This window comes from Parasteatoda tepidariorum, chromosome 5, assembly GCF_982258835.1.
Source record: "Parasteatoda tepidariorum strain Cologne lab strain chromosome 5, Ptep-v5.0, whole genome shotgun sequence".
Classification (NCBI taxonomy): Eukaryota; Metazoa; Arthropoda; class Arachnida; order Araneae; family Theridiidae; genus Parasteatoda; species Parasteatoda tepidariorum.
This window is the reverse complement of record NC_141759.1, coordinates 112,732,409-112,759,431: the sequence shown is the minus strand read 5'-3', so window position 1 is coordinate 112,759,431 and position 27,023 is coordinate 112,732,409. Positions and strand designations below refer to the sequence as shown.

The window sequence follows — 27,023 nt, the reverse complement described above, 5'->3', positions numbered from 1 at the left end:
TTCCTTTCAATTTCATTATGACGAGTTATATTTATCTCAAATCCAGCTATAGTTCATTTTATGTATTTTGTTTAAATTATACACTTGCATTTCAATTTATTATGGCGAGTTATATTCATCGTGTGTCCAGCTATAGTTTATATGATATATTTGCATATATTATACACTTGCACTACAATTTAATAATGACGAGTGATATTAATCATTAGTCCAGCTATAGTTTATATTATGTACTTGCATATATTATACACTTGCACTAATTTAATAATACCGAGTTTTATTAATCATGAGACTAGCTATAGTTTATATTATATACTTGCATGTACTTGCTTATATTATATACTTGCATATATTTGCTTATATTATATACTTGCATATATTTGCTTTTATTATTAATTTGCATTTCAATTTTATTATGACAAATTGTAATCTTCATTAGTTCAGCTATAGTCTATATTATATCATTGCTTATATTATGCACTTGCATTTCAATTTAATTATGAGGAATTATACTCTTCTGGAGTCCAGCTACAGTTTATATTATATACTTTCATATGCTTGATAATATTTTATACTTGCATTTCAATTTAATGATGACGAGTTATACTCTTCAAGCTGCAGTTTATATTATATACTCTTATGCTTGATAATATATTATACTTTCATTTCAATTCCATTATGACGAGTTATATTCATCTTGAGTCCAGCTATAGTTCATTTTATGCACTTGCTTATATTATACATTTGCATTTGAATTTGGTTATGACAAGTTTTGCTCATGAGTCCAGCTATAGTTTATATTATATACTTGCATGTAATTGCTTATATTATACACTTGCATTTCAATTAATTATGACAAGTAATATTCGTCTTTAGTTCAGCTATGGTTTATATTATATACTTGCATATATTATACACTTGCACTAATTAATAATACCGAATAATATTAATCATGAGACCAGCTATAGTTTATATTATATACTTGCATGTACTTGCTTATATTATACACTTGCATTTCAATTAATTATGACAAGTAATATTCGTCTTTAGTTCAGCTATAGTAGTTCAGCTATAGTTTATATTATATACTTGCTTTAATAATACTCTTGCATTTCAATTTAATCATTAGTCCAGCTATAGTTTATATTATATACTTGCATATATTATACACTTGCACTAATTTAATAATGACGAGTAATATTAATCATTTGACCAGTTATAGTTTATATTATATACTTGCATGTACTTGCTTATATTATACACTTGCATTTCAATTTATTATGGCGAGTTATATTCATTGTGTGTCCAGATATAGTTTATATTATACACTTGCATTTATATGCTTAGATTGTATACTTGCATATATTTGCTTATATTATTTATTTGTATTTCAATTTGGTTATGACAAGTTTTATACATTATTAGTTCAGCTATAGTTTATATTATATCCTAGCTTATTTTATACACTTGGATTTCAATTTAATTGTGAAAAGTTATATTCTTCATGAGTCCAGCTATAGTTCATTTTATGTACTTGCATCTACTTGCTTATATTATATACTCTTATTTCAATTTAATTATTACAAGTTATATTCGTCTTTAGTTCAGCTATAGTTTATTATATTCTTGCATTTATTATATACTTGCATTTCAATTTAATTATTAGGAATTATACTCTTCAGGAGTCAAGCTACAGCTTATATTATAAACTTTCATATACTTGATAATATTTTAAGCTTGCATTTCAATGTATTATGACAAGTTATATTCGTCATTATTTCAGCTATAGTTTATATTTTATACTTGCTTATATTATACACTTGCATTTCTATTTAATTATGACAAGTAAAATTCATCATTAGTTCAGCTATAGTTTATTATATCCTTGCTTTTATTATATACTTGCATTTCAATTTTATTACGACAAATTGTAAACTTCATTTGTTCAGCTATAGTCCATATCATATCCTTGCTTATATTATGCACTTGCATTTCAATTTAATTATGAGGAATTATACTCTTCAGGTGTCCAGCTACAGTTTATATTATATACTTTCATATACTTGATAATATTTTATTCTTGCATTTCAATTTAATGATGATGAGTTATACTCTTCTGGTTTCCAGCTGCAGTTTATATTATATACTTTCATATTCTTGATAATATTTTATACTTTCATTTCAATTCCATTATGACGAGTTATATTCATCTTGAGTTCAGCTATAGTTCATTTTATGTACTTGCTTAGATTTTACATTTGCATTTGAATTAATTATGACAAGTTATTCGTCTTTAGTTCAGCTATAGTTTATATTGTATACTTGCTTTTATTATACTCTTGCATTTCAATTTAATTATTAGTCCAGCTATAGTTTATATTATATACTTGCATATATTATACACTTGCACTACAATTTAATAATGACGAGTAATATTAGTCATGAGTGCAGCTATAGTTTATATTATGAACTTGCATGTACTTGCTTATATTATACTCTTGCATTTCAATTTAATTATGACAAGTTATATTAGTCTTTAGTTCAGCTATAGTTTATATTAGATACTTGCTTTTATTATACTCTTGCATTTCAATTTAATCATTAGTCCAGCTATAGTTTATATTATATTCTTGCATGTATTATACACTTGACCTTAAATTTAATATTGACGAGTAATATTAATCATTAGACCAGCTGTATTTTATATTATATACTTGCATGTACTTGCCTATATTATACACTTGCATTTCAATTTATTATGGCGAGTTATATTCTTCGTGTGACCAGACATAGTTTATATTATTTACTTGCATTTATTGCTTAGATTGTATACTTGCATATATTTGCTTATATTATTTATTTGCATTTCAATTTAATTGTGACAAGTTATATTCGTCTTTAGTTCAGCTGTAGTTTATTATATTCTTGCATTTATTATATACTTGCATTTCAATTTAATTATAAGGAGTTATACTCTGCAGGAGTCCAGCTACAGCTTATATTATATACTTTTATATGCTTGATATTATTTTATGATATTATTATTTTATATTTATCTCAAATCCAGCTATAGTTCATTTTATTTATTTGCTTATATTATACATTTACATTTGAATTTATTATGGTGAGTTATATTCATTGTCAGTCCCGCTATAGTTTATTTTATATACTTGCATGTTTTTGCTTATATTATACTCTTGCATGTCAATTAATTATGGCTAGTTATATTCATCGTTTGTCCAGCTATAGTTTATATTATATACTTGCTTTTATTATACTCTTGCATTTCATTTTAATCATTAGTCCAGCTACAGTTTATATTATAGACTTTTATATTCTTGATAATATTTTATACTTGCATTTCAATGTATTTTGACAAATTATATTCGTCATTATCTCAGCTATAGTTAATATTTTATATTTCTTATATTATACGCTTGCAATTCAATTAATTTTTGCAAGTTATATTCATCGTGAGTACAGCTATAGTTCATATCATATACTTGCTTTTATTATACTCTTGCATTTCAATTTAATTATTAGTCCAGCTATAGTTAATTTTATATACTTGCATATATTATACACTTGCACTTTAATTTAATAATGATGAGTAATATTAATCATGAGACCAGCTATAGTTTATATTACATACTTGAATGTACTTGCTTATATTATACACCCACATTTCAATTTATTATGTCGAGTTATTTTCATCCTGTGTCCAGATATAGTTTATATTATATACTTGCATATATTTGCTTATATTATTAATTTGCATTTCAATTTGGTTATGAAAAGTTTTATACCTTATTAGTTCAGCTGTAGTTTATATTATATCCTTGCTTATTTTATAAACTTGCATTTCAATTTAATTATGAGGAGTTATTTAGTTTAATTATACTCTTCAGGAGTCTAGCTACAGTTTATTGTATCCTTGCTTTCATTATGTACTTGCATTTCAATTTAATCATTAGTCCAGCTATAGTTTATATTATATACTTGCATATATTATACACTTGCACTTCAATTTAATATTGACGAGTAATATTAATCATGAGACCAGCTGTAGTTTATATTACATACTTGCATATATTATACACTTGCACTACAATTTAATAATGACAATTAATATTAATCATGAGTGCAGCTATAGTTTATATTATGAACTTGCATATACTTGCTTTTATTATACTCTTGCATTTCAATTTAATCATTAGTCCAACTGTAGTTTATATTATATACTTGCGTATATTATACACTTGCACTTCAATTTAATATTGACGAGTAATATTAATCATGAGACCAGTTATTGTTTGTATTATATACTTGCTTATATTATATACTTGCTTATATTATATACTTGCATTTCAATTTAATTATGACAAATTTCAATCTTCATTAGTTCAGCTATAGTCTATATTATATCCTTGCTTATATTATGCACTTGCATTTCAATTTAATTATGAAAAATAATCCTCTTCAGGAGTCCAGCTGCAGTTTATATTATATACTTTTATAGACTTGATAATATTTTTTATTAGCATTTCAATTTTATGATGACGAGTTATACTATTCATGAGTCCAGCTATAGTTCATTTTATGTACTTGCTTATATTATACATTTACATTTGAATTTATTATGGCGAGTTATATTCATTGTCAGTCCAGCTATAGTTTATATTATTTACTTGCATGTTTTTGCTTATATTATACGCTTGCATTTCAATTAATTATGGCAAGTTATATTCATCGTGTGTCCTTATATATCTTATATTATATACTTGCATATATTTACTTATATTATTGATTTGCATTTCAATTTGGTTCTGACAAGTTTTATTAATTATTAGTTCAGCTATAGTTTATATTATATCTTTGCTTATTTTATACACTTGCATTTCCATTTCATTATGACAAGTTATATTCATCTCGATTCCAGCTATAGTTCATATTATGTACTTGCTTATATTATACGTTTACATTTGAATTTATTATGGTGAGTTATATTCATCGTCAGTCCAGCTATAGTTTATATTATATACTTGCTTTTATTATACTCTTGCATTTCAATTTAATCATTAGTCCAGCTATATTTAATATTATATACTTGCATGTACTTGCTTATATTATATGCTTGCATATCAATTTAATTGTGACAAGTTATATTCGTCTTTAGTTCAGCTATAGTTTATTATATTCTTGAATTTATTATACATTTGGTTTTCAATTTAATTATAAGGAGTTATACTCTTCATGAGTCCCGCTACAGTTTATATTATATACTTTCATATACTTGATAATATTTTATACTTGCATTTCAATGTATTATGACAAATTGTAATCTTCATTAGTTCAGCTATAATCTGTATTATATCCTTGCTTGTATTATGCACTTGCATTTCAATTTAATGATGATGAGTTATACTCTTCAGGAGTCCAGCTACATTTCATATTATATACTTTCATATACTTGATAATATTATATACTTGCATATATTATTATCAAGTATATAGTATATGCAAGCATGTATTATATACTTGCATATATTTGCATATATTATATACTTGCATATATTTGCATATATTATATACTTGCATATATTTGCATATATTATATACTTGCAAATATTTTTTTATATTATTAATTAGCATTTCAATTTGGTTTTGACTAGTTTTATACATTATTAGTTCAGCTATAGTTTATATTATATCCTTGCTTATTTTATACACTTGCATTTCAATTTAATTATGGGGAGTTATATTCATCTCGAGTCCAGCTACAGTTCATTTTATGTACTTTCTTATGTTATACATTTACATTTGAATTTATTATGGCGAGTTATATTCATCTTCAGTCCAGCTATAGTTTATATTATATACTTGCATGTTTTTGCTTATATTATACACTTGCATTTCAATTAATTTATAGCAAGTTATATTCATTGTGAGTGCAGCTATAGTATATATTATATACTTGCATGTACTTGATAATATTTTATACTTGCATTTCAATTTAATGATGATGATTTATACTGTTCTGGAGTCCAGCTACAGTTTATATTATTTACTTTCATATGCTTGATAATATTTTATACTTGCATTTAAATTTTATTAAGGCGAGTTATATTCATCGTCAGTCCAGCTGTAGTTTATATTATATGCTTGCATATATTTGCTTAGACTATATACTTGCATTTCAATTTAATTATGACAAGTTACATTCATCCAGCTACAGTTTATTTTATTTACTTGCATATACTTGCTCATATTTTACGCTTGCATTTCAATTTAATTGTAACTAGTTATATTTATCTTTTTTCAAGCTGTAGTTTATATTATATACTTATTTCTTCTTGTTTATATTATGTACTTGCTTTTCGATTTAATCATTATTCGAGGTTTAGTTTTTATTATTTACTTTTATATACTTGCTCATACTATAAACTTGCATTTCAATTTAGTCATTAGTCCAGATATAGTTTCTATTCTGTACTTGCATATATTATACTCTTGCATTTCAATTTATATATGAAAAGTTATATTAATCATGAGTTCAGCTATAGTTTTACTAACATATACTTGCTTGTATTATACACTTGCATATCAATTTAATTATGATGAGTTATATTCATTGTGAGTCCAGCTATAGTTTATATTTGCATATACTACTAGCTTATATTATATACTTGTATTTCAATTTAATTATGACAAGTTATATTCATCTATTGTTCAGCTATAGTTTATATTTTATGCTTGCATATACTTGCTTTTATTATAAACTTGCATTTCAATATAATTATGACAAGTTATATTCATCATCAGTTCCGCTTTAGATTATATTATATACTTGCTGATATGATGTCATGATTAAATTGAAATGCAAGTATGAGTTATATACATCGTGAGTCCAGTTGTAGTTTATATTATAAGCTTGCATTTACTTGCTTATATTATACTCTTTTCATTTCAATTAATTATGGCAAGTTATATTCATCGTAAGTCCAGCTATAGTTTATATCGTATACTTGCTTTTATTATACTCTTGCATTTCAATTTAATCATTAGTCCAGCTTTAGTTTATATTATATACTTGCATATTCTTGCTCATATTCTAAACTTACATTTCAATTTAATTATATTCATACCAGAATTTTCTCGTGATTAAGGAAGTATTATATTTTTCAGTATATATATTTTAACATATATTTTTCAGTATAAAAAAATTAGGAAGAAATTATCAAGGTGAAAGGAGCATTCAAAATTTTAGTTCCTTTTAAGGGAAGAAAATAATTTTTCAATATTTTAATAAACAATAAGAAATTTTTCTTCCTCTTTTTTGTTGAAAGAAAATAATATTTTTTTAAAAAATGTTAATTTCCTATTTGATGTAGTTTAACAAATCTGATCATTTTTGAAAGTTGCATGTTCTGCACTTCCTTTTACGCTAAAACAATTCATAGTTGATATGCAATTTTTTTAATATTATTATTCTTCAGTTTATATCAATGTTAAAAGTTTTTGAAGAATATTCAAAAACGTCTTGGTAGTTTTTTAATTGAAGATAAACTCTCTCCTTAAACTGATTGGATATTCGAGTTATAATATAGGGTTTTGTGGTAAGAGTTCTTAATCATAAATGTTCAAATTAATGATGTTTTATTTAAGAAAATCAGATAAGAAGATGCTCTGAATAAATGTATTTTTTTATTGATGAATTCAATTTGCTATCTCAGATGATCATATTTATAATTAGCTCTTTTCGAACTATAAAGATTGTGTCTCAGCTATTCTTGTGTGTGCACTTCTAATCACATAATGTTGCACCAAAAATAAGTTATTTCTTATTTTGTGATCCTTATTTTAGGTCTTCAAGTGGTGCTCAATTCCATTCTAAAAGCCATGATTCCCCTCCTCCACATCGCCCTCCTCGTCATTTTTGTCATCATCATCTATGCAATCATTGGTCTGGAGCTTTTCTCTGGAAAAATGCACAAAACTTGTTTTGATAATGTTACTGGTATTTATTTTTTTTCTTCTAATGTGTCAAATGATATTCTTCTCTACAGCTAGCTTTTGTATCATTGCTCATGTTTATAAAATTTCTAAAACTTTATATTTTCTGAAAAAGAAAATATTGGGAAGAGTTCTTTGTAAGGCTAGTGGGAGTGGTGCAGAAAGATGGGGACAATATTTCAAAATTAGTGGTACCCCCTTGACAGAATGACGGCGACATTGTCATAGAGCGTTACAGTGTTCACACAGGACGATTTTTCCTTTAGGAAGTTAAAAAAATTTTAATTTTCTTTTCTGCTGAAATTTTCGAATTTTTTCTCTCTAAAATTATGTATAAAAGATGCAGAATATGCAAGGTTTATAACAGCTTGGATTAATTCAGGGTTTAAACCCTCCTGTCCAAACCCAATTTGCCCAAAACTGTCTTAACTGTCCAAAATTCTTTTATTCAAATTATGTCACAATTTAGAAAAATTATTGTGAAAAATAAAAGGTTAATTTTTGAGCAAGAAACATAATGATGAGAACTTTTTGTTTTATTAAAAAAAGTTTATTATTATTTTTAATATTGCATTATTTATCTTTATGCGAAAACGTAATTTATCAGTATTAAAAGCATATTTATTCGTATTTAAAGATACAGTAATCACTTTTGTTCATTGAATTGTGGGGCTTCAAAAGTTATAAATCTTTTCTTCTTATATTATATTATTTTATTTTAATAAGTTAAAACAAATTGTATAAAAAATATCAAATATTTATTAATATATGCAATTATTATGTGTACAATGGTCACACATATAGAATTTTTACCTTTTACCAATGTTCAAGGTTTTGCACACTTTAAGGTAGTTTTAGTCAGTTTAGGACAGTTTAAGACAGTAAAACCTACATGTCCTGTCCAAAACCAGTTTAGGACTTCTAAATCCCCAACCCCAAAACGATGCATAAGGAATGTTCTTAAAAGTTAAAGGAATGTTCTTATGTGTTAGAAATGCCTTTGGGCTTAGAATGTATAATTATATACATAATATCCTGTCCAATGTATAATTCTAAAAACAATATATTGACTAAATTATGAAAAAGATATTGCATTAGTTTTCCCATCAAACTTTTTGATTCAAAAGAAAATAACTAAATTCATTAGCAATGCATTCCTTTCAACGATGCTTTCAACATTCCTTTCAACAATGAAACTGTTCTGCTTTGTCTTCATTTCAACAAAAATCATTATTAAGCTTGTTTTGTTCATTTTTAGCTGCGGTGCTACGGCATATGTAAAAAAAATTAATTCAGAACTAGAATTCTGCAAATTCAATTCTGATGTAAACTTTAATTTTAATATATTTATTTTTAAAACTATGAAAACATTTTTCTATAGATTAACAAAATAATTAATAGTCCATTCAAAATAGTTTCTGTTAAAAATTGCTAATGAGCTTTATTTTTGAAGTTAAGGCTTCTCTAAAAGAAAGATTATTAGTTAGGCTTCTATTGTAAAAGAAAGTAATGCCAGGTTAAGTTGAAATTCCATACAAAAGTGTTATGTTTTTTATAATTTAAGATTCTTTTTTTAAATTTTTAAATTTTTTTAAAATAAAAAATGATATATTTTTAATTTTAAACTAGCGTATAGTTCGTCAGGTTAGCTTCTCTTCATGCTAGGGCTAACACAATAGACCAGAGAAAGAAAGTCCCTTTTTCTCGCCAACCCGACCGAGCCAAAACCTGTCCTAAACAATGACCCCTCACTCCTACTTGAAATAGTTCTACCTCGTTAAGATAGTCACCCCCACTGGTCCAGACCAATGGCTAGGGGAGTTCTTACTATATTTGGGAGACAAACTATATTTGTATTCTAATGAAAACAATATATTAGCAAATTGTAAATATGAAGCTATTGTTTATAAATATTTATGTATTGTGTGTAAACTGCTGTTTTATTTTAAAAAGCTTTTAAACTATGGAAAATAAACATTTTGTATTTCGAGAAAATTCCATTCAAAGAAAATGTGTCTGAGAACTTGTGCTCAGTATGTCCTTACTGCCAACCAAAATCTTAGTTTTAAGTTTCAAACATAATCTTCAAAACGATATTTTAAGTTCACAAATATATTTCAAAATCTCATACTTTCGAGTTTATACAATAGTAAAAAACAAATGCTTTAAAATGGGTAAAAAAAAAAGACGTGATTACTTTGGATAACTGTTGTTTTATGCTAATGTATAATCTTGTAATATTGCCAAGTTGGTCACCAGGATGAGTGATGTTTTATTTATGACAATCGGAGGGTTTGACGTTACATATCATTCTGTAGTGCGTGATTGTCTTAGTAATGAACGTAGGGAATACTTTTTTAGAGCTTATTATTCCTGCCCTGGATGTTGGTTTAAAAGTACATTGTTTATTTACTCTTTTACACATACATGCTTGAAAAGTTGTTGCTAATAGTAAGACAAGTCTGAAGTTTCTTTACAATATTTTCTTATTCAGCAAAATGGCAATATTGTTGACACCTCAAAATATATTTTTGTCAAAATATATAAAGCATGTATATGCACCCCGGTGCCAGAACCGTAATGACACGGTGACATTGTTGCAGAACGTTACAAAATTATTGCAAAAAGAATTTTCCTTTAGAAAGAAAAAATATCTTATTTTCCTTTTTTGAAATTTTTTCGCTGAAATTATATTTAGAAGATGCCTTTTTCGCGCATTGGAGGGGAAAGAAATGCTCGTAATTTTTTTATTCTTATTTGATAAGAATGAAAAATAAAGAATATTGAAGTAAAAAATTTCTTTTCTGCAGAAATGTTTGAGAGATTTTTTTTCTCCATAGTTATATTCAAAAGATTCATATTTCACCCACCAGAGGGATAAGAAATGATCTTGATTTTTTTTAAAATTCTTATTGGAAACAAATAAAACTGAAAAAAGTTTGGTTTTATTTTCTTTTACAAATTTCACAATTTTTAATTATTTTTTTTCATGTGATTATGATTTACGAAATGCAAAAAGGAAATTATTCGATTGTTTTCCTCTTACAAAATGTGAGAATATTGCCTGTGATATGAAAATAAAAAAATATTACATCTTCATTTTAAAAAAAATACACACAATTTTATTTTAACCAAAAAGGTTTTTTTTTGTGGGAAATAGGTTTCTGTTGCTTTAAATTCAATGAATAATGTGTATATTAGTTATTATTAAAAGTATCTCGCGGAAAGATATTAGTGCAAGAGAGGTTTTTTGCAGAAAGCCCAAAAAAATTCTGCCACAGGGTATATGTATTATTCAGTATATGTATATCTGTTTGTTTACAAATATTTTGCTTTCTTATTTGAATATTTCTGTTTGTATATTAATATGTATGTGAATATTTTGCTATCAGTTATATGTATATTCAATATATGTATTAACTCTAAGGAAGTAACTAAACTATTTTATTGTAGGTGAGATATCGATCAAAGGAGAACCTCATCCGTGTGGTGATTCTGGCTTCCAGTGTGAAGGTGTGGGAGAAGTCTGCCGCCTCTATTGGGACGGTCCAAATTACGGAATCATAAATTTTGACAATTTTGGTCTGGCCATGCTCACTGTTTTCCAATGTGTTACCAATGAAGGATGGACCAATGTTCTATACAATGTTAGTATTCATTCATTGAACTCACATTACAGAGATAAAAATTGTTTCATATTGTATTAGCAGTCAAAATTGCTTCAGCATTCAGGGTTGTCACTGGGAAAACCTGGAAAATACGGGGAATTTAAAAATTACCTAAAATAGCAGAGAAAATGCCGTAAATTTTAAATTTTTTTTTTTGCTAACTGGGAAAATACAGGTAATTTTGTTTCTTATTTTCGTCTTTTAAATAATGACCACTCAAAGCGTAATGTATGGGATATATAAGAAGGATATTGCAGCTATACTAAACTATTTCATTTACTATTGCATTATTTAAGTATGTTCAGTTGTTCCTTTTTTTTCTCAAGTTTTTCCAGCAATTGAAATTACTAAATATAATTAGCCCTATATAGCTTGCACAAGAGCACGGTAATTGTTTCCTCTTAATATATTGTGTAAAATATGTACAGGGAATTCCCCCCCCCCCCCCCCGATTTGAGTGGCAACCCTGAGCATGGGTAGCGGAAATCCAACAAAGCAGCAATTTTTTTTCTCGATTAAAATATTTTATTTCAATATCATAAACTGCATATTCATTCTATTTAGAAGTGTTTTTTTTTGTTTGATTTCTTTATTGTATTTAATAAACTTCTCCTGAGTAAAGCTATTATCTGTTCTTTTAAAAGTTTCTCAACTAAATTATGATGTTGAATTGACTGAATACTACATTGGACGAAAAGTAAATAAATTGTTACCTACTGGCTTTTACATTACAGGGATTAAAAGTATCGTTTTATGAAATTAAATTTGAATAATAGTTTTTGCATAAATTTTTTAAATACCTGTGCAACTTTTGTTGCACAACTTTTACGATAAGCTGACTAAACTAATTTGGTTTTAATGAAAATAGTGATTCCGATTGACACCTCTTGATAGTGATTTCAAATAACTGACTATCAAATTGACTAAAATCTAAATATTTGGTAAGAGAAGTAAATACCTGATACAATTAACTTGAACCAAAGATGTTTGTGCTCTGAAAAATCCGGATTCTTTGCTGGCCGCGATCGGGTAATTTCTGGAAATCCAAGGTTCAGAAATTTCAAGAAATTATCGATCACATTTATGTGAAACAATTCTTGTATATTTTATTTAAAAATCTTATAACTAGAATTTATACTTGACATCTCTTTCATTTGTAAATATTTTTTCTGATAGAAAATAAATGCAATTAGTGATAAAAGTATGCTTATACATAATTAATTTAAATTATGCTGCTTATAATTTATTTAGACTTTCATGTTTTGAAAATATCAATGATTTTAAATTTATAAAGACATTAAATTTTTGAAATGCGTCATTTATGATTTTAATCAAGAAATTTTCAGGAGTTTTGAGTTGGGCGCACAATTACCCCTGCTTGAACCAAATACCAATTGGGTGTTTGGTACAAGCGGTCAATTACTAAATAATTGAATAATTGATCCATGTTAAACAAGGTGCGTAGCGATTTTAAAAAGTGCTCAAAGGTGCTTATTTTTAATTTTCATTTTTTAAGATCCCTTTTAAGGTGCCACATATTCTGCAAAGGCGTGCTTTTCACATTGTTCTATTCACCGTTTTCACAATTCATTCAACCACAATATATTTCAGAGTACCGCCAGTTCATATTGTATGAAAGCATCAATCATTTTACATGTTTGATAAGATACTTGTGAGTCCGCATGCACGTTTACTGAGCTGGGTTCGGTGAGATTATTGCACTGTCATTTGCAACTCTGATGCAATTTGCAAGATATTCTCAATTTCAGGCTTCATTTTCCATTCCGAGATCTCAAACCGAAAAATCTTTTGATTATTTTATAATGGCTAATATAATCAAGAAAAGAATTCTTTGTCAGAAACTTATTTTATCATGATCATGTAAAGTCTTTGAAAATTATTTTGCATTTCCTTAATGTTTGAGTGTTTAAAAGGTGCTTATTTTTTGTTGAAAGAATTGGCTGCGCACCGTGATTAACTGTGGTCATTTGCTGCCTTTTAGAATTTTGAATTTAAATTGTTAAGAATTCTGAGGAATTGTTAAGAATTTTGAGGAAATTAGAAAACTGGAAGATTGTTCTGTTGACCAGTAGTGGTAAAATTTTTCTGTCAATAGTACAAATAACCAAGTTAAATTTACTGTTGTTGCCCAAGTAGTAAAGGCCATGTTAGCCTTGTCACCTTAGAGTGTTGCTAATGAACGAGAATTTCCGACATCTGGCAATATTTCGAGAAACGGATAAAATTACCAAGACAGAAAAACTTTTAAGAGGACGCAGAAGAAAATTTTCCTCTCAAATTCTCTTTCTCCTTCATTACTTATTTAAAGTGTAGAAAAAGTGAGTTCAGACAAACTTAGAGTAAGCCGTGAAGTTTCAAATACTGAAAAGAAAATTTTAAAATATACAAATGAAAATAAATTACGAGATGATAACTTAGGATTACGCAACGGAGAAGTTCTCTTCAAATAATTTGTTTGCATTTTAATATTTTGAAGTATTTTTTTCAGCCGTTGAAACTTTGACTTACTCCATGTTTTCCGGAACTTACTTTTTCTTTCTTTTAAATTAATGCAGGAGAAAGAGTATTTACGACAAAAAATTTCTTCCGCGGTATGGCTTTCTCCTAAATCAGGACAAAGTCTGAATTTAAATTCCTCTTTGTGTGGTTGTTAGACAACAATTCTCTTGACTGTAATGTAAAGATCTTTGTTGTTGATTTCAGGTGAATGATGCTTGTGGTAACAGTTGGCCCTGGATTTATTTTCTTAGCCTTATCATTCTGGGATCTTTCTTTGTTCTCAATCTAGTACTTGGTGTTTTGAGTGGGTGAGTCAGTAATTTTTTGTTTAAAGTTTCCCATGCTACTTAATTTATTTAATAGTCATTTAAAGTTTTTAAATATTTTAACCCTGAAGTAAGAAAAAATATATTTGAGTTTTTAATTTCTGGATGATTTCACAACTTCAGTGTGTGTCTGATATATTTTATTTTTGTTTTGAATTGCATTAGATGGTAATTTATTTTCATTATAATATCTAGTAATTTTGGCATACTAATTGCACTGTTTTGTTAAATTCATTTTTATAATTAAAGTACTATTCAATAAACATGTTAGTAGTTAGTATTTTAATTATATTATTGTCTGCAATGCGTAAAGACACAGTTTCTAGTAGAACCCCGAAGTGAAGCATCACTGGCTGGGGTCAGTAAGCGGGCGGGTGACCACTTTGATCAGTTTTTGTAGGGACCAAGGGTGTGCGGTATTGGTCCTTGTTAAGCTGTTCTACCTTAAAGTGCTCTACTTTGCACGCAAGCAGAGGAGCCATCCCATCTTTCGAGGATTGAAATTCCGATAGCACGTCTTCGGATCATCCTCGGGGGATGTTCCCTAGACCGTCAACAATAGCGTCTACCGTCGACAATAAGAAATATAAAACTTTTCACAAAAACATGGTAACACTACTTAACTTGATCTTTTTGTAAGAAAAATTGCAATCAAGGTTGAATTAAGTTAAATTTGTATTTTCCTGTGTGAGCTGATAATTATGTTATTATTTTTAATGTTTCTTTTTAAAATAAAACAGAAACCCTGTTTTTTTTATTTTAAACCCTGTTGATTTAAATCAGCTTGATTTTAATCAAATGATTTTTTTAAAAAAATCATTGATTTAAGTCAACTGATTTTTTTTTTATATATATTGATTTGAAAAGTTAAAAAGCAGTGTTATAAATTATTAATACTTTTATTATTTCTTTTCTTAGTTTTAAAATGTATTTTAAATAAATTGTTGCATTAGTTTTAAAATTTATTATTGATGAATTAATTTTAGCTAACGAAATTACTTTCTTTCTTGGTATGTGTTAAATTTCAACACATTTGAAATCACATTTTTATAAATCCTTTGATTCTTGAGATTGAAAGTACAGATTAAAGTATATTTTTCTCATAATATGTTTACAGTATCTTTGACTTTTTCAGATTTTCTGTAAGGAAATTTTGCGAAAAAAAATTTCAATGAGTGCATAGATTTTAAGAAACTTTTTTAGCTTAATTTATCTATTTTGATATAAGATTAAAAATGAATATTTTAGTATAAAAATGTATGAATTAAATATTTATTTATTTTTTGATGAATGACGACATTTATAAACACAATTACAAATCACAATCTCAGCAAGATTACAGTATTTTGTGCACCAAACTTGTTAGTCATGTGCAAATGCTCAGTTCAGAAGTTTCTTTTCTTACAATATTGTCAATAATCAATTTTTTTAAAAAATTTTGTCTAAGAAAAAAGAACTTAATCTGTGTGGGTTTTCATAATATTCAAACACTTTTCGTTTCAGTGAATTTTCAAAAGAAAGAGAAAAAGCAAAAGCGAGGGGTGACTTTCACAAACTTAGAGAGAAGCAACAAATTGAAGAAGATCTCAGAGGCTATTTGGATTGGATAACGCAAGCTGGTATTTGAAACTTAATGACTATATGATTATGACTCTATATGAACTATATGACTCTTGGTTATCTGACATTTAATTCAACTTACTTATTTATCACAATACCATCCTTATTGAATTTAAATGTACATTGAACAAAATAAAAATATGAAATTTTTTAACTATTAAATGAAACGGTTCCTATACATTCGAATTTTCTTCTTATAATTGAGTGCGAAGGAATGTTTGCTCTTTATAATAACCTCTCATAAAAGTTTATACACTATCCAAACACCCGGTTTTTATGGTGATGGTGGTGGGTTTTTCTCGTGGTTTGGCCTGTGTATGTTAGCTCCTGTGGTTGGGAAACATGAACTTTGAGATGAATGTGAACAATGCTGCAATTCCAAACATTATGGCAATATTTCAGCCTATTTTTCTTCCAGTAGGCTCCATTCACACATCGGGGCTTGCACAGACGTGGTTTGACGTGGAAATGAGTATTCAAAAACTTAACTGGTCTTCTCATAGGCCCTATCTAATTCTCTTTGTGAGGAATTAGAACACAGATTACATAGCCAGTTAAATCAACCCTCCTCACTGCAAGCACTCACTTCAGCTATGATGGAAGTCAATTCCTATCAAAAACTGATGGAAAGTCTTCCCAAACATGTGTATCATATATAATATGTGCCTCAGGACACTTTAAGTCCATACAATTGGGTGTCTGAATACTTTTGTCCAGATAGTGTTACCTACTTACTAAATTATAAATATAGTATTTAGTTTTTCTTTCTGTATAAAAAAAGTAAGCCTTTGAGCTGTTATAATTTCTCTTCCTTGTGTTATTGTTTTTTGGATGAGCTTCGTGGTCTGAAAAGTATTGTCGATTACCTTACTGCTTTTGGAAAAAGTTCCCACAATTGCTGGATTTATGACTCATTTCTCTTGCCTTTGTAATCTTAAATGGATTTTTCTAAGAAAGGATTAGCTGAACTGAAGCAGTCAAAATTTTAAGAATCGCAAAAGCATCGCTTGCTCAAATCGGGGTTTGCTTGTTAAAAGCAAGCTCATTTTTCAGACTGACAAATTCCTGCTCTATCATTCCACCATTAAAAAGAATTAAGCTAATTCATTTTGAAAAGATAAACGGAAACTCATTGTCTTGAAACTCCTCGTTGTAATGTAATTTTGGAAGTATCAGCAATTTTAAAAAAATATGATAAATAAAAACTTAAAAATGCAAATTAACAATAAAAGCTTAGTTTTAAGTGTTAGATTATGTGTAAAACTAAAATAGATAGTTTGAATTTTCAAATAGTAGGGTCTGTTTAGAAGAAATTTACTCCGTTTACGGACTTTTCGCAAAATATATTTTCATCAAAACAGACCCTTCACAAATTTGTTTATCTTCATTATTGTTTTGTTAATTGAATAAACCCTTCCCAGGGTGGGGGCAAAAAGACATGTAAATGAACTAAGTTTTGTCCTCCGCAGATGCTTCTTTCTTTATTCGTCCGAAATGAATATTTCACATTCAGCAGTATAGGCTAAATACCAAATATTTGTATGTTGCATCTCTAGTTTAGTAGCAGCAATTGCTGTTTATATTTTAAAATTTAATTTTTTTAATTATAATTTTACAGTGTTGAGCATAATCTTGTATCTATTTACAATTAAAAAACTCCTTTAAAATTTTTTTTGCAATAACAGGACCCTATTTGCACAAAATCAGAAAAGCTGGACCCTGGTTGAAAAAATGTGACTTAACGTTTTTTTATATTCACAATTTATGAGTAATTTTTTTCACAATTTTACAAAAACATGACCTTTCACAAAATGTTTAGACAGACCCCTGAGCTGCTTTTGAATTTGTAGCTTTCTTTATTTAGTTCTTGAATGTTTTAGAGCCATTTGTCGCTCTATTTAAGTTTATTATGTTTATAATATAAACTCTTGCTTTGTGACCACACTGTCTTACTAATTTTTTCCCTCTTTTAATTTTTAAATAAGTACTCTAGATAAGTACCATGTTTTTATTTTTGTGTTTATTGTTATTTAAACTGAATGATATATTTGTTTCAGAGGATATTGATCCAGATGAAGGCGGTAATCAAGATGAAGATAGACTAGGTCAATATTTTTGAATCATTTTTTAACTATAAATATATCGATCTTTAAATATATGTACTTTATTTTTAAACTTTATAACTTTATATATAAGTACTTTATTTTTGAACTTTATAACTACTTTAACTTTTAATTTAATTACTTTTTAAACTTTATAATTACTTTATTTTTAAACAGAATACTAAAAATTCAACTAAAAAATTAATTACTTATTTAGGTGTGATTCTTCAGTGGTAGATAATTTAATTATAAATATTATTTTAAAAAAATTGTGTTAAATACAAACATGTTTGATATATAAATGGACTCACAAAATTTTAAGGGTTGCGTTATAATTACCTGTGAAGTGGAGTCTCTTGTATTGTTTTCACTTAAATTCACTTTTATAAAATCACGGGTGCCACTCTTCAGTCCTGAGGACTGAAATGAATATTTTTCTACCTGATTTGTATTTTAAATTTTTAAAAAAATCCAATTTACCTTTTTTTTTTATTCTTAAAATTTAATATTTTTTTCATATTTAAAATTTCATATTTTTATATAATTAGCGGATTATTTTTGGTGGATTTCTGCTTTTTTCACTTTTATCTCTTGAATTTCAGCTTTTTTTTAAATCAAAAATTCAGATTTTCTAAAAATTTCACTTTTTTCTATAAGTATTCCTCTTTTTCAGATTCACCGATTTTCAAAGAGAAACAGAAAATTCAAACCACATAGATACCAATCCTTTCTTATTTTCACTTATTTTAGCTATGTTCTCCCCTTTTAAACGCAGCAGATGAGATTTTCCGAATTTTTTAGATAAATCAGATTTTCATAGTTCAAACGACACTGCTTCTAACAAGCCTTTTAGAGGTCCCAAGCCTAGAATCTGCTAATATCTCGATTCTTATTCACACGATTTTAATATCAAACATAGCTTTTCGTAATTGCGTTGCTGCGATTCTTATTCACGCTATTTGAATATTGTACGTTGCAATTCTTATTTACGAGATTTAAAACTCCGATATTGTGATTCGTATTTACGCCTTTTTAAAAACCTATGTAGCGATTCGTATTCATGCAAGTTTAAAATTCAATGTCTTGATTTGCTCCTGCAGTTTATAGTATCAAACCATTCACGCACTCTAAAAATTATGCTTCATAATTCTTATTTCTGCAATCTAAAACTTACGCATCATGATTCGTATTTACGCTATCTAAAAATTATGAATCGTGATTTGTATTTGCCCATTTTAAAAATTCTATATCCCAGTTTGTATTTTCTCATTTTCAAAATAGTTTATCTAGTTTCATATTCATGTGATTTAAAAATCCATAATTGTTATTCATATTCACGCAATTTTAAGATCAACTATTGCATTTTTTGTAAGAAGTAATTTAAAAAAAAATATTTGTTACTATAAAGGTGACTGTTTTTCTAACGACGATTATTAGTATATGTAAGTGTTACAACATCAGAGAAACTGGAAGGAAATATATTCAAAACTTACATTCTGTGCTTGCAAAGAAGAAAAAATAGGATTTGTCACAAGCTGTTTGAAGATGGACTAACGACTAAATATAGCAAACAAAAGCAATCACTTAAAAAGGGATTTAATTTATTTTTATTTATTTATTTTTGGAAAAAGAGTTAAATAACTCATCATCAAAATTTTATTTAATTGCTGTTATTTATGCTATAAAATGCAAAATTCTTATCAAATAAAAAACAATCTAAACAGTTGCTGATTGTCATGTAATTTTTCAAACTAAATTAGCAATTTTTGTATGTTAAGGAGTTACTATATATTTCTACTTCACTGTTATTGATATGTTTCAGAGGGCTCTACTTAAATTAGACTATGATATGAACATAATGATTCGGTCCATTGTTAAAGTTTTTTTTTTTCCAATATAATTTAAAAAGTAATATTACTGATATATTTGCTATAAATCACATAACAGTATTTATTAAAAGAAATGAAATATTAATGTATATTCTCAGTAGTTTTAATTTGCTAAACCAGGTAGTTTTTCAAGTAATAATTGTCTCTTATGTGAACTGAGGAAAAATATAATTTCCAGCTTTATTTTTTTCAATTGGTAATTTTTATTTTCACTAAGTATCAATGTAATCATTTATATAATAATAGATTAGTACGCAATTGTATGTCAACACATTATTTATTACCTTAAACTGTCTGGAATTTATTATTAAAGGGTTGCGTTTGCGTAAAATTTACTATCACGGAAATTCAGCTCTTTTGCCTTTTGGCTAATCTCATCCCTGTATATAACAAATATTTTCTATTAAAAATAAATTAATGAAAATCACACTGTATATAAAAGAATGGGATTGACTAAACTACAATATCTGTGCTTGTGCAAACAAAATTTGTATATCTTGCTTCAGATAACAGCTTTTTTTTTCTTGATATTTTGAAGAATTGATTAATTTGAAAAATTATTTGGTAAAAGTTACAATAAGATTATTTATAAAAAAATGAAACTTATATAGCTAGAACAGGGGTTTCCAACTTGCATGAGGCCGGGGGCCACAATTAAAAACACAAATCAGATTAAAAACACAAATCAAACGGCGGGCCGCAACTTTATCAAAATTTTTTGTAGGACTCTTATGTTTGAAGGAACATTAAATATTACTGTCAGAGTTTTACCAAGTTGTACGAAACAAAAGTATTGAATTACAAATTAAAATAAGAAATGGATTTTTAAAAATATTTATTTGTTATTAATAATTTTAAAAATATTAATTAAGTAATAAAAATTCGGATTACAATAACTTAATGTGCACCTATGTATTAAACAATTAATGTGCAACAGGTATCTAATTGTTAAGGTATTAAAACTAACATAGTAGCACACAAAATATTCAATGAGAAAATTGAGATTTGTCTTCTGCAACCACCGAAGAATAGATATTTAAATTTAAAATTTACAAATCTGAGTGAAAATATTTTTGTCCAAAATGAGTGGTTTCAAAAAGTTAAATATGAGAATTTCTTTGAGAAAATTTCTGATACGCACATGCTAAGTTATATTAACAAAATACAAAAAAATTGAAATAAAAAAGAACATACATGATTATTTTTGTATTTGAATAAATATTTTCTTGGATGCAAAACCTGAAAAATAAATTTCTTTGCACCGTTGGTATGTTAAATTTCACAGAAACAAAGAAATTAGGTTTTTATTAACTAAAAAAGTATTTCAAACCCATATAGATTTTTTACGAAAATCGTCCGCAAAAAAATAAATGATATATTTTAATTCGCGGGCCACAAAAAAAAAAACACTTCGCTGGCCGCCAGTTGGAAACCCCTCAGCTAGAACATTAAACATTACTGATGGAAGGAAAAATAGAGATGAATGGTTTCGAGAAAAAGTTAGTTGTTCAGCTAATTATTCAGCGATGTGTATAAAAAAATATATGAGAATAGTTTTTTTGTTTTGCTTGCTGTTAAAAATAAACTAAGAAAATAAAGAATATAATGAATATATTTTTTCTAGAAAAAATAATCAAGTCAGTGATGAAATACAGTAAACTCTCGCTACTACGATATCCGATACAACAGTAACTCCCTCTGTTACGATAATGTTTTGTGGTCCTGAGAAACTCTCATATGAATTAATGTTGTGTTCCTCTCAATATTACGATATCCTCTAAAGCAGTAAACCCTGTAAAACTATTTTGTTTCCAAATTTCAACCTTATATTCTCCATTTATTATTGGTTTTTAAATAATGTAAAAAATCTAATTTCACCATCTTTTGTTTTTTTCTCTCCATCTTTTCTAACAAGAGAAGATTCACTGCTGACCAGCCCAAGAGCTTCCATTCTTAGAATTGCCTCTTATTTCTTAAGAAGTTGCAGATGTTACTTTCCTATCTGATTTCATTTCCTTTATCTTAAAAGCTGATCATGAGTCACAAATGACCATGCTCAAATATTAACACCTGAAAGAGAATTTTTTCCATTGAGGGTGGGTGGGGCACTATTCAAAAACTAAAATTATTTTCGTGCTTTGGACTCAATTCATACATTGTTAGTTGACTTGATTGTCAAAAAAATGAATAAACAAACAAAAATATCAGATTATTTTTGATAAAAATGGTTTTCAGCTATGTTCACAATCTTGTTTTCTGAATTTATATCAATTGCTTTCTAATATTTAACCATAATTAACACTCCGAAAATTAGTTTTTTGTGTAATATATAAATAGATTTATAGTTACTACACATATATCATTAAAATTAAAAAAATATCTCATTGTGTCTCCAAATTTTGTAGGTCCTCGATATAACGATATATCCCTCTGCAACAATATATTTATTTGGTCCCCAAAATATTGTTGTATATAAGTTATTCCAATGGAAAGATATATTTTGAAGGTTTAGAGCTTTAAGTTTTTGGAAATTTTAGTAAACAATGAAAATTGTTTAGAGTGGCGCCCGTGTAAAATGTAATGGTGAAAATGTGTCCAGATTAGTAACACCTTTTAATTACTGCTCCTTTGGATCAATTTTCTTTATATCTACCCCTACAGACCCAAAGTTTTTAAAATTATACTGTAAAAATGTTTGAACCTGACTGGTTAAAGAGTATGTATGGTTAACTGTGTAAAGCTAAACACAGATGGCGCTAGTGATTAAAATTCGGGATTAAAGCTAATGATGGGAGACTTCCGGGTTACTACTTCCGATGGATTTTTACGCCTGAGCTTGGTTTAGCTCCCTAATCAATTTTATTATACTTGTAGAGCTCACAATATTAAACTTTCTTTCAATTTAACATGGTTTCAATAAAACAAACAACAAATGAATTCGAAAACTCTGCAAGCATGTTATGATGCTACCTAGAAAATAACTTCTGACAATATTTTACTAATTTTGGCTAAATAAGAATAACATCCAAAATGTCCCACGTCAAAATTCATGCTGGTACTAGCAACAAAAATTTGCTAGTTTTTGCTATGTATTGCTAGGTCTGCTAGATTTTCATGCTAGTATATGCTTGCCAGCATCACATGCTAGATACCTAGCATACATCGTACTAACATGATAAGCTATGTACAAGCATCTCATGCTTATTAGCTGTTTAAGCTGGCTCCCTAGCATGGTAAGGTAGGTACCATAGCAAGCTATTATATGCTTTTTTATGCTTGCGAGCATCACATGCCAGATACCTAGCATACATCGTACTAGCATGATAAGCTATGTACAAGCATCTCATGCTTATTAGCTGTTTAAGCTGGCTCCCAAGCATGGTTAGGTAGGTACCTTAGCAAGCTATTATATGCTTTTTTATGCTTGCCAGCATCACATGCTAGATACCTAGCATACATCGTACTAGCATGATATGCTATGTAGAAGCATGTCATGCTTATAAGCTGTTTTAGCTGGCTCCCAAGCATGGAGAGGTAGGTACCTTAACAAGCTATTATATGCTTTTTTTGCTTGCCAGCATCACATGCTAGATACCTAGCATTCATCGTAATAGCATGATATGCTATGTGCAAGCATCTCATGCTTATTAGCTGTTTAAGCTGGCTCCCAAGCATGGAAAGGTAGATATACCTTAACAATCTATTACATGCTTTTTTATACTTGCCAGCTTAATGTGCTCTACAGACAGCTTAGGCGAAAACAGAATTTTTTATTTTTATCAAATCCTTAGACCTTGTTATATTTATTTAAAGTAGGTCCTTAGAACTTATTTAAATTTTATTATGAAGATTATAAAATTGTTATTATGGAGAGTAAATAAATACAAAATTTGTAAAATGTAAGAATAAAAAATGCAAAGCAGTTTGCTTCCTTATAAGGTCTCTTCCAGATGGTTATGTGTTAAAAGTAAAAACCTTACAGACTTTATCTTTAGTTGGAAAAAGCGGTAAAAACTGTTCAACTTTGTTGTTATCATTCCAAAAATATTTTTTGTGTATTTATTAAGTCTCATATAAGGCAAAATTCATGCATGCTCATCAAAATTCAGACTGGTACCAGCAACAAAAATATGTTGATTTCAAACTCATGCTGGAATAGCAAAAATTCCTAGAAACGGATGGTAGAATTCTCTTGCTGGAATAGCAAAAATTCCTAGTAACCGATGGTAGAATTCTCATGCTGGAATAGCACAGAAAACTAGCAAGTGATGACCGTGATTGTTGCTAGACTAGCAAGATATTCCAGCAATACAAGCTGGTATCTGTATGCTAGACAAGCAAATAAAGTGTACCAATACATACCATGACATACTAGTAATTTTGCTGGTACAAGCAAATATTTTTGCTAGATCATGCTGGTTTTTTTTTTCTTTTTTCGCTGGTATATTGCATTTCAAGCTTGTCTAGCAAATAAATAGCAAAAATTTTAACCTGAATCTAACTTTAATACTAGTTCATTATCGCTGGTATACATAATGTATTTAAATTTGCTTCATTTAGAAATATTTTTGGGATTACATTCAAATTAAATATTGCATTCGCTATAATGTAACCAAAACATATTATTAACAAGGTTTTCTGGAAACATGAGGATGCTTAAGAACATAATAATGATATGGAATTTTTTTTTTCTATTAATGTAGGTTTTCTAACCGAAATAGCCAGCATTTTCACATAGTTCTCTTTGAGAAATATATAGCTTGACATTTCTAGCCAAATGAATTTCTTAGGCAGCAACAGAACAAGGCCCGTGACTTTTTACATTACATAGAATATCACGTTAAAAAAAATTTAGTCAATATTGCAGAAAAATATATTCCCTTAAGATTCTTTCATTCAAATTTATGTCCGACTTTAATTTGAAGTGATGTTTCTGAGGTACAGATCAAAATTAAATTAACCTATTTTTTACGTGTAACGAGAAAAATAAAAACATAGTCCATCTTTATTACATATTGCAAAAATATTCATTTGCATTTTAATTTTACATATTGCCTTTTAATTGTGTAAAATGTGCATTTAATAAAAATTGTAAGCATTTTCAAAATGAACACACATAATTATTTCATGTATTAATTTTATTTATATAGTATTATTATTATCTGGGTTGGCTGTTCAAAGACGAATATAAAATAAAAATATAAAATTATAACATGACAAGCCTTAAGGCTTGTCATGTTATAATTTTATAATTTGTTTATACGTTTAATTCGTTACGTTTAATTGTTATAATTCGTTTATACGTTTAAATCACCATGTGACATACAACATCCAATTTATTTTTATAATGTAAGTCATAAATATTTGTACGTCACCACAATTGGTATATAAAGCATGTAGTTAATATTTGTAAAGACAATGGGCTACGTAACAAAAGAAAATTTAACCCACGTGGTTTTTCTTGCTTGGTCAATAGAGATATTCACGCTGCATGCGAAAAAACATTTGCCAATTTGATGGAAATTCAAACAAAACCTTATTAGTAAATTCTTCGTCGGAAAATATATTTCGCTAATCAGTTTCTTATTCTCATAACCAAAAACCATAAAAGAAAATATTTTTTATACAGTAGGAATGGTTCTTGAGATTTTTCACCTGTGTCAAGCATATATGTGTCACCTGTGTCAACTATATATAGTTGAGATAGTATTTCAACTCTATGGTGTCAATATGTTCCGCAGTTACTCTAAAATGAATATTGAGCTTTTTCGATTATTAAACTAGTTACCGTTTAAGGAATTTTGCAATTGAAAATAAAATCTAAAAAACTAAATGAAAAACAATAAAAAACTTTCTCTCTCATCCTTTGGGATGTTTCCCAAACAGTCGCCAATAGCCCGAGGAGTAACTCTGGTGCTACGACTCTGACTGAATCATATTTTTATTTCCCATTTGGTTCTTTTCAAACTAGTTAATATAACTGTTGTGTTAACTTTATAACGAAAATAATATTTGAGGGGTCAATTCCATCTGGGGTCAATTCCAAAGATGCGGTAAAGAATGAGTGCCTGTTTGAATTGCCATTGTGTCGTAAGAAACAGGGGTGTCTTAACAGTTGGGCAAACAGGACAATGCCCAGGGGACATCCACGTGTTGGCAGGGTGTTTGCCCTGGGAGCCCCAAAAGTAGCTACGCTACTATTTAGAAACCCATAAAAATCACCCACAGCTCTCGTACAGCTTTAGAAATCAAATGCTCAATACCTTGAATTATGTAACGTTCAAAATAAATTTGAAAGACCTATTCATAATGTGCGTAGCTTGCTTTTCCGGCAAATCACACCGTAACATAAGAAAATTTTCGTGAAAAAATTAGTTACTTATTTTTATTAGAAAGTAATTAAATTTTTACTAAAAATATGTCCTTTATTGTTCAATTTAATTAATTTTCGAGATCTTTGCAGTTAAGCTTGATCACTGTGATTTTAAAAGTTTAATTTCGTCAATAAGCTTTAATAAAATCTTCATATTAGCCAGCATTTAATTAATGTGCAAGTACATAAAAAAGAGAGAAAGAAAAACTGTTAGAACAATGTTGTCCTTATTTATTTATTTTTTTCATAATTGTTGTCATTGTCACAATTCTGTCATTATTTTCGAAAGCAAATATCAAAAACTGTTTTTTTTAGTGAATGTAAAGTTAAGAAATACAGTACATTTTTGCGATAACTAGATAAAAAAATATATATTTATTTATTATCTATATGCATTTTATTAAATATGTTTATATAGAGTTATTAAATATGTAGATTTATTTTAAAATATTTATTTATTATTACAAGGAACATAAAACCCTTAATTATATATAAATAATTGATAGAAAACA

General features: G+C 27.8%; 1 protein-coding gene across 10 annotated transcripts in view; it reads left to right on the top strand.

Moving 5' to 3' along the window:
* The window catches only part of LOC107449579 (muscle calcium channel subunit alpha-1), a 201,325-nt gene that overhangs the window by 67,442 nt on the left and 106,860 nt on the right, over positions 1 to 27,023 (top strand). For all 10 annotated transcript variants that reach the window (XM_087164834.1, XM_087164832.1, XM_087164828.1 and 7 more), the window contains 5 exons: positions 7,865 to 8,017; positions 11,467 to 11,660; positions 14,406 to 14,509; positions 16,031 to 16,146; positions 18,205 to 18,252. In XM_087164834.1, the coding sequence (XP_087020960.1) occupies positions 7,865 to 8,017; positions 11,467 to 11,660; positions 14,406 to 14,509; positions 16,031 to 16,146; positions 18,205 to 18,252 (615 nt within the window). The remainder of the gene's footprint in view (positions 1 to 7,864; positions 8,018 to 11,466; positions 11,661 to 14,405; positions 14,510 to 16,030; positions 16,147 to 18,204; positions 18,253 to 27,023) is intronic.